Below are 12,963 nucleotides of genomic sequence, written 5' to 3'. Positions count from 1 at the left end.
TTAATTTAACCAAAGGATTTTTTTCATTAGTTTTACTGACGAATATGCTCCTCTTGTATCACCAGGGCACCGCTGGACCGGACCCCTCCACCGTCTATGTTGACATGAAGTCTCTGCGTCACGACAGGTAAGACTGGAGACTCGGAAGCAGCTACAGGCAAAATGCTTTGCTGAGCAGTGACTGACAGGACGTGTGTTGTTCCCCAGGGTGAGGCTAGTGGAACGAGGAGCGCCGCAGAGTCTTCCACTCATGGAGTCGGGCACTGTGAGTATTGATTATCGACCGGTGAAACTCATTTGGGTGAAGCTCAGTGTGGCCGCAGAGGCAGAGAGGAAATAGAAGTGGTCGTGCCGTCCTTAGGACTAACCTCTCCTCCTGTGTTCTCCTCTAAGATCCTGCCGGGGGTGAGGGTCATCATCGTGAACCCTGAGACCAGAGGCCCACTGGGAGACTCGCATCTCGGGGAGGTGAGTGGGCAGAGAGGATTATGGGAAGCGGACGCTTTACGATTTTTTTTTTTTTTTTGGTCATTGTCTTCCACCACATATTGAGTGGTTTCAACCGGCACCAAGTCAAATGGACGCGATGAGACGAGTGTTTTTATCGTGTTATTCTCTGGGAGGGAGGTGGGTCGGTTCTTATTTCAGAGGTCAAACTCATTCACAAATCCCTTTATTTTCCTGTTTTGTGCAGATCTGGGTGAACAGCCCTCACAGTGCTAGCGGCTACTACACCATCTACGGGGAGGAGAGCCTGCAGGCGGATCATTTCAACACCAGACTCAGTTTTGGGGAGCCCCAGACTCTGTGGGCCAGGACGGGATACCTGGGCTTCATCAAGAGAACAGAGCTGCTGGATGCGAGCGGAGGTGAGAGGACGCGTTAGAACAGCTGAACTAATTCAGCGGCTATAATGTGATTTCCTATTTTTATCACACAACGATCAGCCACAACATTAAAACCATCGACCTGCGAAGAGGATAACACTGGAGATCTCGTTCTAGGAAAATGCAGTCCTGTTTTTTTTTTGTTTGTTTGTTTTGCAACAATGTTGTTGTTGTTACATGGTGATACATCACGATCACGATCACCGTGACAACAGCACGGAGGCGACCCTTGTCTCATGGTGCCATGTGTTCCCCAGATAAGCCGTGCAAACACCAGTCCATCCATCAGGCCGGGTGGCGCCTCCTCCTTCCATTGTTCCATGGTCCTTTGTAGGCGCTTTCTGTGCTAACACCAAACAACAGCTGTAGTTTTGGATGCAGTCGTATAATATTACAATTCGTCCCTTGTTAAACTCTCTCAAATCTTTCCACTCGTATATTCTAACTGCTTCTAACATCAACTTTTAGGACAAAAAATTAATAAACTTGCTCCTTGATACGTCCTCCAGATCTGACAGAGCCATGGCCAGGTCATAATGTTATGGCTGATCGCTGTATATGTAACTGTATTTAGTGATATCAAAAGGAGAATTTTTGCTTATTCAAGTCAAATGAAAACCAAAAAGATGCAGAGATGCAGTAGTTCCTTATATCGGTTTTGTTCATTGATTTCCAGTATGAATATGTATGAAAGTGTTTGTGTGTTTTCCCCTCCCACAGATCGCCATGATGCCTTGTTTGTGGTGGGTTCCCTCGATGAGACCTTGGAGCTGAGGGGTCTGCGCTATCACCCCATCGACATCGAGACGTCCGTGTCCCGAGCCCATCGCAGCATAGCAGAGAGGTGAGTCCCCCCCCCTCGCCTCCCGCCCGCGTCGCCAAACCTCACCCGTTCGCGTTCATCACGCAGTTCACCCTAATGGCTCTGTGCTCTCTCTCTCTCTCCCTGCAGCGCCGTGTTCACGTGGACCAACCTGCTGGTGGTGGTGGCGGAGCTGAGCGGCTCGGAGCAGGAGGCCCTGGACCTGGTGCCCCTCGTCACCAACGTGGTCCTGGAGGAGCACCACCTCATCGTCGGGGTGGTGGTGATCGTGGACCCCGGGGTGATCCCCATCAACTCCAGGGGAGAGAAGCAGAGGATGCACCTGCGAGACTCCTTCCTGGCCGACCAACTGGACCCCATCTACGTGGCCTACAACATGTGAACGCCCTCCGCCGACCGACACGGGAAACCGAGCCCGGCGCTGAGAACAGACGTGAGGGAGAAGGACCTGGGGTTGGAAAACGGTGGCCACCCCAGCGTTAAAAACCTCAGACGCACACACACACACACACACACACGCACACACACACACACACGCACACACACACACACCAAACGATGTGGGAAAGCCAGAACAGTGTCACGACAACATGCTTCCCTCTCAGAAACTGTTCCTTCTTTGCTTCCACCTGTTTGATCGCTGCAGTCCAGGTTCACTGGTTCCTACTAGGGGAGGGGGGGGGGGGGGCGACTCTCCTCTCGTCTCCTCTTCATAGTAGACACATCTGTCAACTGGAAGGAATCGGATCTGTCCGCGTCCCTCTTCTCCCTCATCGGTCCAGTTCATGTTTTTAAGACATTTTAGTTACATACTTTCATCAAAGAAAGAAAGAAACCCTTCCTCATTCCATTCCTGTGTTTGTACCCACACACCCTTGTTGTTTTTTTATTTCTCTCTGTTCTTGAAGGCGGGACTGGAACTTTCCCCCTTTGCACTTTACGTCCTCGCGCCCCCCCCACCCCCTCGGAGTCCACTTCCCGTCTCGCCCGCCTGAAGGGAGACTCGCTTTCGTGTCGGCTGCTTTCCCGAAGAGCAAAATCCGCATCAGTATTAAAAAAAAAAAAAAAAAAAAAAAAAAAAAGTGCCACCAGCAAGCGGCGGCCGCGACGCGTCACCTTCCCACCTGGTGCTCCGTGGCTCTCACCTCCCCCATCGCATCGCAGCAGACGCGGCGTCGGCATTCACTCACAGCAAAGAGTCTATAACAAATACACTTGAATTGTTGGTGTGGGAAAAGAAAGGCTGGATAGTAAAGATGAAACAGATTCTTCGTTTTCAGTAAGAGTTAGGAGAGTTAGGTAGTTCGTATGATTGTGATAAGTACTAATAATCCCTTTTTTTTTTTTTTTTAAAGAAAAAAACAAAAAAACATCCATTTTCAGAGCAGGTTTTTGGGGCTGTACCTGGTGTTTAGGTGAGCATGCAAACTGAGAGTGAAATCGACGTCTACATGCAGGAAAATAAAAAAACAAAAACAAGCCAGGGAGTGTCAGAGCGATGGGTTGGTTAGTTTTTTTGCCTGCGTTGAATATTGAGACTCCAATTAAATCACATTCACCGTCACAGCCCTCAACATCCTTTATTTCCTTAAGAAATAAATACCTGACCTTATTTTAAACACAAAGAAGAGTTTTTAATAACATTTACTGTTGTTCTTGGGGTATTTCTAATCTTTTCAATGATTTTATTTTTTTTAAATTTGTTGCATGACAGAAAAACAAAAACATTTTAAGCAGTTTTCACTTATTAAGACGTGAAATAAAAGCATGTTATGTTGTATTCAAATGTAAAGATGGAGAAAAATGCTGCAAAAAAAAAAATTATTGAACTGTGATATTTTATTTTATTTTTTTAAATATATAATCTTTGAAATAGTTCTTTGTTTTGCAGCACGCTAACTATTTTTAATTTCTGTAAATACCCTCAGAACATCAGTATGTGTTGTGTTCACAGACCGTCTGGATTATTCAGAGCTTTCTGGGTTTTTTATTTTCCAGAAAATCTGATGCTTATGAATGTATCGGTAACAATAGACAAGAGCCACAAACTGTTTGTCGACATCCTTGATTTGAGCAATGACAAACAAAAATATACTCTGAAAAGTTCCCGTACGAGTTCAGAGGTGAACGTCCTCTCGTTAAAACGGTTGAAAGTAAAATGCAAGTAACCTTGAGGTGATTTTATTTGACTGCTTCCTGGTTTGAACTGAGCTGCTGGTGCGTAGTTGTCCACCTGAAGTCAACCTCTCACTTAATGTCGATAAGATAAATCATCAGAAGGCAACTCAGTGCCTTTTTATCATGGGGACATTTCTGATTATAAACTATTGAGTTTCTAAAAAAAAAAAAAAAAGATAAAAAAGAAAAAATATCAAGAAGGAGACGTTGCCTTACTAAACCTGTGGAACTTCCTTTATTGTGACTTCCACCAAATCTACACGAGGAACCAGTTTAAAATCATATCGCATATTTTTAGAGGAAGAGGGAGTTGTCTGTAGTTTGTTTTATTTTGTTTTGTTTTTAAGTTTGTGGTCATGCCTTTCTGATTTCAACATCATTATTTAATTAAACCAATTCTTTCTGAATGTCTTTAACACTGAAAAAAATAATAATAAATGAATAAACGAGCAACAACCCGTAAGCAACCTGTGATTTAAAGATAAAAGTAAAAAAAAAAAAAAAGGCAGTATCCTCCTTTAAAAGAAGAAAAAGTGAAGTAACAAAATGAGGGTGAAGATGTCTGTATACTGTATTAGAGGTCAAATACTGTATTACTGGTGTTCATGTGTACATTGAAATGACTTCTGTAGATAAAAAAGAAACAACAAACTTGACTGATCTTTCATACTTGACAGCATTTTTTCTGCATTTAAACAACATCGCATCGCAACAAGAGACAAAAAAAAAAGTTTTCCAATTATTTGGGCAGGAACAATGTGCACTTTTCCAGTTATCATTTTATGTGTCTATGAGGAAGTGTGTGTGTGTGTGTGTGAGAGTGTGTTAGTGGATATTTGGCTTTATGGTGCAACAAGGTTTGTCTTTTGTAAGAAATTTATCCCAAAATATTGATAACTCTTTTTTTTCCTTTTTTTTTATTTTATTTTATTATTTTTTTTTAATGTCGTCTCCACTGTATTTTTACTGTTTCCATCCAGAATTGGAGTTTAATATATTTTATAAGGGGTTTCATCGATAATGTTCCTGATGCAAGCTTTTATTTGGATCTTCTGCAAACAGCTGGTTGGATTTAGGAGCAGTACAAAAAAAAATAAACCACTTTTCATTTACTCCTGAAAAACGAAGTGAAGCTTCTTGAGCTGCTGTGTGATAAATGCTTTGTCGCTTTTAATAAAGTTTTATAATTTCATGTTGGCCTTCAAGCCTTTTCAATAGACATTGGTGCTATTCAACAAAGGAAAGAGTTTTTATTTTTTTTCTGTCCTCCAATGTCATTACAAAAAAAAAGGGTTTTTCCCTTTTGTTTATGTGAAAACAAATCCTTGTTTTTTATTATTATTATGATTATTATTATTCCATCATCTCATTTCACTCACTGCTCCGTAATAAACCTGTGGAACAGTCTCCCGACCCGGACGCATCCTCCATTCCCATCTCAGTATTTACTTTCAAGCTGTGTATGTGAGGAGATGTTTCAAACCTCCAAAGTTATTCTAAGCACAAAATGTACACGTGAGGTAAATGAAATTGGGATCTTTCACACAAAAATAAAGAGGAAAAACAAAAACTCAAGGGCCCCGCAATGTATACCTCAACAACTGTCTGTTCACTATGCATCGTCGAGCTGCAGCAGAGACATTCTGATCTAGTCTAATGGTGCGAGAACTTCTAACAAACATGTCTTACTTGACAAAAACACTGTCACACTGTCATTGGATGTGTTTCATGTCAAATAAAAAAATAAATAAGTAAATAAATGCTTTGTCAGAGTTCTTGTTTTCGTTTCGTGTCGTGTCTCTGGAAGCTTCAGGAATCTGCTACAGATGAAAACGTCGGCTTCCCTCCAGCAGGTGTCTCTGTTTCTGCTTCAAAAATGAAGCAGCAGCAGCAGCAGCATCATGTGAGGTCATAACGTCACTGTCTACTTTCAGTCTGCTTAAGGTTCTTACTTGTCGCACGTGCATAATGTACAGCTAATGTACCACCAACTGCAAATTAAACAAGTAAAGTTAAAAATTAGTTAAAAAATTATCAATAGAATAAATTAACATGGCGGCTACAATAAAGAGTTGGATAAGAATCCTTAAAACGTGTGTGACTGTGGATGTAATAGATTATTAAGAGAAAAAGGAAAAATTGATAACAAGTTGCTATTCAAGGTGGACGGGGAGTTGCTGCTTTTCTTATTACTATTAACCCCCACCCCACACCCTTTGTACCGATCAGCCACAACATTAAAACCACAGACAGGAGACGTAAATAACTTTGACCATCTGGACCAATTCAACGTTCCTCTGGGAAACTTCTGGACCTGACATTTGTGCGGTTGTTACTTAGTCGTGTACCACCAATCTAGACCAGAACTACAAAGTATGAGGAAAGTGGTCATAATGTTATGCCTGATCAGTTTAATATACTGTATTACAACAGCTGTTTAACAGCACCACAAACTACATGAAGCAGATCATATCCATGATAGTGTATATAATGTTTTGGCATGAAACAATATGGGATGAAGCCTTTAAACCAGCTCTAATGAACTATATATATATGTGTGTGTGTGTGTGTGTGTCTTGTACATTCATCTCTTCATGATCCAGACGTCTGTGTGTGAAAAGAACAAACAGAAACTCACTGGAGGCTGCAGTTCAGCAGCGACATTCATTGGCCAGATGTTTCAGAGCAGCAGCAGCAGAGCTGAGCTGAGCAGAGCTGCGAGGAGTCTCGTGTCCGGTCGTAGAGCGGGAGACGCCGCTTCCTGATTCGCCTTCAGCCAACCTGAAAAGCTGCTGGTTTGCGCGTACACCCCGGGCCTGCGAGGAAGCCCGCATCCCTCTCCGGAGCTCGTCACCCCGACCACGTAGAACCTCTCCTCGTTGTCGCTGTAGCACTGCAGGGGACCCCCGCTGTCACCCTGAACACCAACAGCAGCAAAGTGTTACTGATGTCACACCTGTATATAAAAAAAAACAAAAAAAAAACATATCACCTCACCTGACAGGCATCATTGCCTCCGCTCTCCAGTCCAGCGCAGATCATGTTGTCGGTGATGAGGCCGCCGTACCAGCTGATCAGGTTACATGTCCTCCTGTCAATGAGCTCCACCTCAGTCTCCTGCAAGCTGTTCAACAGTGGACCTGCAGCACACACGGGACTTTAGTTTGAATGCTCTCCAGTCACTTCATGATTCATGATCAGATATTCATTCATATGTTACAGTGAGAAGCATCCAGAAGCAGCATGCAAACATTTAAATGCTTAATTGATAGAATGAATACAGCAAATATAATTAAAGACGGTTGTAATCGTATAAAATTGATGTTACCCTGTGGACAAAATGAAAACATGTAAAGATTTACATATTCAGACTATTTATTAATTTTTAACGAAGCTCAACATTTTGATTCATTTAAATTAAATCTACAACACAATACAAGTTTTGTCAAAAGTGAATGGGTTTAAAAAATGTCCCAAAACTACAGGTAACATATATTTAATAATGTTAATGTTAATGTTAAAGTTTTTAAAAAAAAGAAAGAAAAGAAAATGGAAATAACTAGAAATCATTAAACAAAGACAGAAACAGAAAACGTCTTTTGAAATAAAAATAAAATATTTTAAAATACTTTTAGTTGACTAAAATGATTTGAATCAGCCAATCAGATGCTTCTTAAAGACTCTGTAATCTTAATTTATTTAAAGGCACAGTCAACTGAGTGTATGCAAACATCTGACCCTGAAATATAAGTGAAATAACTGTTAATTATAGTTGGACAAATGAGTTGTTTCACACATTAATATGGACGTCCTAAACAACGCGCTATGACTATGAACCTACTTGTCTGTTGCTCATTACGAGAGCAGCCTACTGCATGTCGCCATAACTTAGAATCAGATATCTTATTCACTACACCGCTGAATCACACAGAAACATCTGTCATTTAATACTTTTCCCCACTGCGATGGTGATCTACAGTTATGAAAAAATAAAAGGAGATTTTCATTCTAAAAATCATCCATCAACGTTGAAGCCTTTAAATGTTATTGAGTTATGAATAAAATATCTGTGGACCAGATGTCAATCCCATTTAATTGATATTTAACTTGTCATCACTGATCTGCACAAAATAGCCAAACATAAATCAATAATTTAAACATTACAGCTCAGGCCTCCATCAAAGAAGAGATTTTAGATTTAAAACGATAGTGAATCTGAAGCCGTCACTGGAGCATGAAGTCATCTTTCACAATTATCCAGTTTCTGCACCGACCTCTGAAATAGGAGCTCCCCCATCCGGTGACGAAGCAGTGGCTGAAGTTGAGGGCGAGCTCGTGGGTGACATTGTGAGGCGCGCAGACGGCCCGGACGTGGTCCGTGAAGTCGAACGGGGAGCCGAGCAGCACCAGCGTCACGTCGTTGTCAGACGTGACGTCGTCGTAGTCCTCGTGCATTTTGACTTTGCTGATGGAGCGGATCTGAGCGTGATCTCCCAGAGCCGACAGCGTGTGCAGTCCTGCCACCACGCGAAAATGTCTTCTGCTGATCCATCTGGACACAAAACAAATAAATCAAGTTTGACTCACGGCTGTGTTTGCTCATTTCCTCGTCTCTTCCACCAGCCCTCGTCTCTGTACAGCAGAAGCCAGGTGTACGCTCTCCCATCTTTAACGGCACACAGAGGTTGATAACTTCAGCTCCTGTGAAGTGTACATGTACGGTAGAATGAGAATGAACATAATCACAAAGCTGGAGTCAGCAGCATTTTCCAGTCTGAACTCATGGATGTTTTTTTGGCTCCCAGTGTCTTTTCAAAGGCATCAAAACTGTGCATCATGTAACACTAGTTTGTTAATGCTGCTTCATACAGTAGCTTTTGCTTTTGAAAAATAAGTTTTCAATTTGTACACGTGATGAGTCTTAGACCTTGATGACTTTTATTTGTAGAGTTGTAGCATTTGTAAGTTGTTGTAACCTTCACATATTGATCACAGTATTCTACTACAGAGATTTTAAGTGTGATCACAGGAACTGCATTAGAGTGGATTGAATCTGTCAGACAGATGCCAGTTTGTCCATGTAAACAATGATTCTTTTATATGTACCAAAGTAAGCTATGGAGTCCCTCAGGGTTCTGTGCTAGGACCAATATTATTCACATTATACATGCTTCCCTTAGGTAATATTATTAGAAAGCATGGCATAAACGTCCACTGCTACGCAGATGATACCCAGCTATATTTATCCATGAAACCAGATGAAACTAATCAGCATCCAAGCATGCCTTAAAGACATAAAAGCTTGGATGACCTGCAAATTTCTAATTTTAAACTCAGAAATTACTGTATTTGGCCCTAAACATGTCAGCGATTCATTATCTAAACTCTTGGTTTCGTTGGATGGCATTACCGTGGCCTCCAGTACTACTGTATAAAACCTTGGTGTTATATTTGACCAGGATATGCCCTTTAATTCTCACATAAATCAAGTGATGCTGAAAAACTAGTTCATGCATTTGTGTCTTCCAGGCTGGATTATTGTAACTCCTTATTGTCTCGGTGTCCAAATAGCCCTTTAAAAAGTCTCCAATTGAATCAAAACGCTGCAGCAAGGTCACTGACAGGAATTAGCAAGAAAGATCATATTACCCCAGTTTTATCTTCTCTTCATTGGCTCCCTTTAAAATCTAGAATTGAATTTAAAATCCTCCTCCTTACGTACAAGGCCCTTAAAGGCTTAGCTCAGTCATATCTGAAAGACCTCACAGTACCATATTATCCCAAGCAGACAGCGTCTCTGTTTTTAAGGTCAGACTTAAAACTTTCCTTTTTGTCAAAGCTTATAGTTAGGGCTGGACTTAACCATCCCTTAGTTATGCTGCTAAAGGCCTATGCTGCTGAGGGACGGTGCACTGAGAACATGTCCTCTACTTTCTCTTGTCTGGCACCAAGCTCCTGTCCTCTAACCCCTCTGCTCCTATCCCCTTCCATCTTCTTGTGAGGGTCTCTGGCCTGGAGGATATCTGACCTGTGGAGCTCCATAAGCTACATCTGTTGTCGTGGTCTGCCCCAGTCTTCATGGCCTCCTGCAGTTTTTAACTCCTACCTGGATGAACAATACTCCAACCTGCCCATGACTTGAGTTATATCTTGTATTATTAGTTTCTACGTGTTTCCTTCAGTCCGACGTATCTATTTATGACAGAAGTTTGTTTATCTTGTTTCTCCCACTCTTCTTTAACTCTTTGGCTTCTCTGTTTCTACCCAGCTAGGTCCCTCCATATGAGCTGGGTTCTGCTCAAGGGAGTTTTTCCTTGCCACCATCACTCTGGAGGTTTAAGGTTGTTTTTTGTAAAGCGTCTTGGGAGAATTGTATTATTATTGACGCTATATAAATAAAATTGAACTGAATTGAATTGACAGTCCCCCTTTGTCTACCTCCTGTACGCAAACGTAGAGTGGCATGTGAGCGGGTACGTGCGACTCAGACCCGATGTGTGGGCGTTACTCACAGGTAGTTATGGAAGCAGTGTGAGGCGGTGAGGACCCAGAGGCGGTCGAGGATCGTGCCGGCGCAGTGATGAACGGACAGGATCTGGATGCTGACGTGCCAGGGCCACGCCCCCTCGGGAGCCTCCCTGCCGCCCACTATCCGAGATGCACCCGGGGGGCCGACCAGGGGCCGCTGCCCACAACCTCATCGACACAGACAAGCAGAGATTTCACGTGAATTCTGACATCTTGTGGTTTATTTTGTCAGGGTGTTAAATGTTAAATATGTAGTGTGATTACAGCAAGTGAATGTTTAAAAAAATCTTTAAAAATGCAGTGTAACAAATATAACCATAGGTTTACAGCAATGCTCTAAATGCTGATAATGTTTCACAGGCAGAAAGTTGAATGAATTAATGCTGGTTCCATTAAGAGTGCAAGACATGATAGTTACCCAGCAAACACAAAACCAACACATTAATGGAGCCGTGATTAATACACCCAAGTCAACATGTCGGCTGTAAAAGAAGGAAAGATTCCTGAGTATCTATATTTTTTGTTTCAGGACCAAACAACAGAGCTGAAACAAAAGAAATGAACTTGTTGAGCATCTTAAAGGGAGTTTGTTACTCACCCAAGAAGCTTCTCCTGAAGAAGCTAAGAAACGTCTTCAAGACACCCAACAAGTGTGGCTGCCTTTGTTTGTTTCAGCTCTGTTGTTTTTCGATACACGTGGACCTGGATGACTGAGAATTTCAATGGATGTTTGATTCATAAAGACAAAGTAATACAAGATGAGGTGATGTAGCAAAAAACAAATAATGAAACAATTTTTAGTAAACTGCAGGAGCATGTTTTCCTTTTTCAGGAAGTTAGGAAACGTTCATTGAGAACTTACATGGGGACAACAGCACACTTTATTTAACTTTAGTGTTACCACCACTGAAAATGATCATCAGTTAAATTCCTCAGCTTCACACTAGCATTAGTAGAGAGTCATGAAGGTTAGATGGTTAATAACATCTACTAAAGTAAGTTGACATTAGCACATGCTACATACAGCCTCTGAGTGTATTGAACTTGCTAACAATTAAAAATAATAATAATAATAATTAACACTTAAAGAATGTGTAGGTTCTTAAAATGCTGCCAAGTGTCTGTTTAAATTTTACTAATATGGAAAGAAAATGGATTTTCTTCAAAAAAAAGAAAGAGAAGTAATACAACAAGGTAGGCCTCACAATTAAAATATGCACACTCTAGTAGGCTATCCCCGCTTTGGTAGTTAGTTAATTGTGAAAATAGAAAAGCAAAATGTATGGATGTAATCTAAAGTTCCTGTCTCTGCCTGTATACTCACTGTCCTGAGCTGAGCTGAGTGCAGTCAAACACAACACACTCGCAAACAGCAGGAAAGACTTGGACTCCATTTACATCTCTGGCTCCACTTTTTTTAACCGCAAACAAAAACAATTCCTTCCGGCCAGTGACGTCAGGTGCACGTTCACGTTTGCGCTGCGTCGAAAGTAAAAATACTACTAATAAAAAAAAAACAATATAAAAGTATGTTGTTGTGGTTTGGTTGATCTATTCCTTATGTAAATTTAAAATACATAATGATTTTAAAGATTTTCTATTAATACACACAGATATTACCTATCAACCGAGGACAGGGGGCAGGTTGCCAGATTAGGAGCTGCCTATTTCCATATTAATTTGTGATGCGCAACAATAATAATAGTCTCTCTCTCTCTCTCTCTCTCTCTCTCTCTCTCTCTCTCTCTCTCTATATATATATATATATATATATATATATATATATCTTCTATCTATCTATCTAGATAGATAGATAGATAGATAGATAGATAGATAGATAGATAGATAGATAGATGTGAGTGTAATATTACACTAATATTACACTCACATGCATTGCACGCATTCTAATGTAACAATCCTGCACTAAAGGTTATGTTAATGAAGGTAAGTCGGTGGGTTAGGCTAAATAACAGAGAAACTTTAGTAACTCCTTAATTCATTCATACACTGGCAAGTGAGTGTGTGGCAAAGAAAATGTTTATTATTATTATTATTTCCGCACTATATGTACCCACATGGTTGTACTTAAACGCATCTAAAATGTTTTTTTTTTTTTCTTCTCCTGTCTGAGACATGCAGTGGCCTTCAGGCTGACTCTAACATCCTGCCTGCAGCCAATAAATTCCTGCACTACAAACTCACCACACTGTGAGCCAATGCCTTTTGTCAGAAAAAGCCTTGCGCGTGTTTTCTGCTTGTGCACAATCTCGTCCAGCCTGCCCCGTGAAAGGCGCACGCCGGGGGTTTAGAGGCTGCAGGCCTAAATGACCTTTACGATTTTACGAAACGGCACTTGCCGACACTCCCTTACATTCTGCTGAGAGTCATCAATTATGCAGGGAAACTGCTCGCACTGAGGGGGAAGATAGCAGCAACAATATGGCGACAACCGCAGTTTCTCCCCAATCTTTTCCACATCTGCAGTCCTGCAACGGCTCTCTGGATTCACTGTAACGACGACAAGGTGAGTGTCCTTCGTTTATAATC

At 41.4% G+C, this 12,963-nt stretch overlaps 3 protein-coding genes across 13 annotated transcripts in view; 2 read left to right on the top strand and 1 right to left on the bottom strand.

Moving 5' to 3' along the window:
• dip2ba (disco-interacting protein 2 homolog Ba) overlaps positions 1–5,648 on the top strand; it is a 44,906-nt gene extending 39,258 nt beyond the window's left edge. For all 5 annotated transcript variants that reach the window (XM_047581852.1, XM_047581879.1, XM_047581860.1 and 2 more), the window contains 6 exons: positions 66–127; positions 208–265; positions 394–468; positions 695–869; positions 1,608–1,731; positions 1,840–5,648. In XM_047581852.1, coding sequence (XP_047437808.1) covers positions 66–127; positions 208–265; positions 394–468; positions 695–869; positions 1,608–1,731; positions 1,840–2,092 — 747 coding nt within the window. In that variant the 3' untranslated portion in view covers positions 2,093–5,648. The remainder of the gene's footprint in view (positions 1–65; positions 128–207; positions 266–393; positions 469–694; positions 870–1,607; positions 1,732–1,839) is intronic.
• A 753-nt stretch (positions 5,649–6,401) lies between these two features.
• Positions 6,402–11,865, bottom strand: LOC125006130 (transmembrane protease serine 11D). The gene is made up of 5 exons (XM_047581890.1): positions 11,741–11,865; positions 10,401–10,584; positions 8,163–8,440; positions 6,886–7,028; positions 6,402–6,805 (listed from the first exon to the last, which is right to left on the bottom strand). Exons 1-5 carry the CDS (start codon positions 11,808–11,810, stop codon positions 6,569–6,571), a joined length of 912 nt encoding a protein of 303 aa, XP_047437846.1. The 5' UTR covers positions 11,811–11,865; the 3' UTR covers positions 6,402–6,568.
• A 797-nt stretch (positions 11,866–12,662) lies between these two features.
• The window catches only part of scn8aa (sodium channel, voltage gated, type VIII, alpha subunit a), a 43,142-nt gene continuing 42,841 nt past the window's right edge, over positions 12,663–12,963 (top strand). For 5 of the 7 annotated variants that reach the window (XM_047594132.1, XM_047594123.1, XM_047594078.1 and 2 more), the window contains exon 1: positions 12,663–12,940. The gene's annotated coding sequence lies outside the window, so the exon portion shown is untranslated. The remainder of the gene's footprint in view (positions 12,941–12,963) is intronic. The other 2 variants (XM_047594104.1, XM_047594113.1) reach the window with 1 other exon arrangement.

This window comes from Mugil cephalus, chromosome 1 (assembly GCF_022458985.1).
Source record: "Mugil cephalus isolate CIBA_MC_2020 chromosome 1, CIBA_Mcephalus_1.1, whole genome shotgun sequence".
NCBI classification, from domain to species: Eukaryota; Metazoa; Chordata; class Actinopteri; order Mugiliformes; family Mugilidae; genus Mugil; species Mugil cephalus.
The sequence above is the reverse complement of the archived record's forward strand: the minus strand, read 5'-3'. Positions and strand labels throughout refer to the sequence as shown.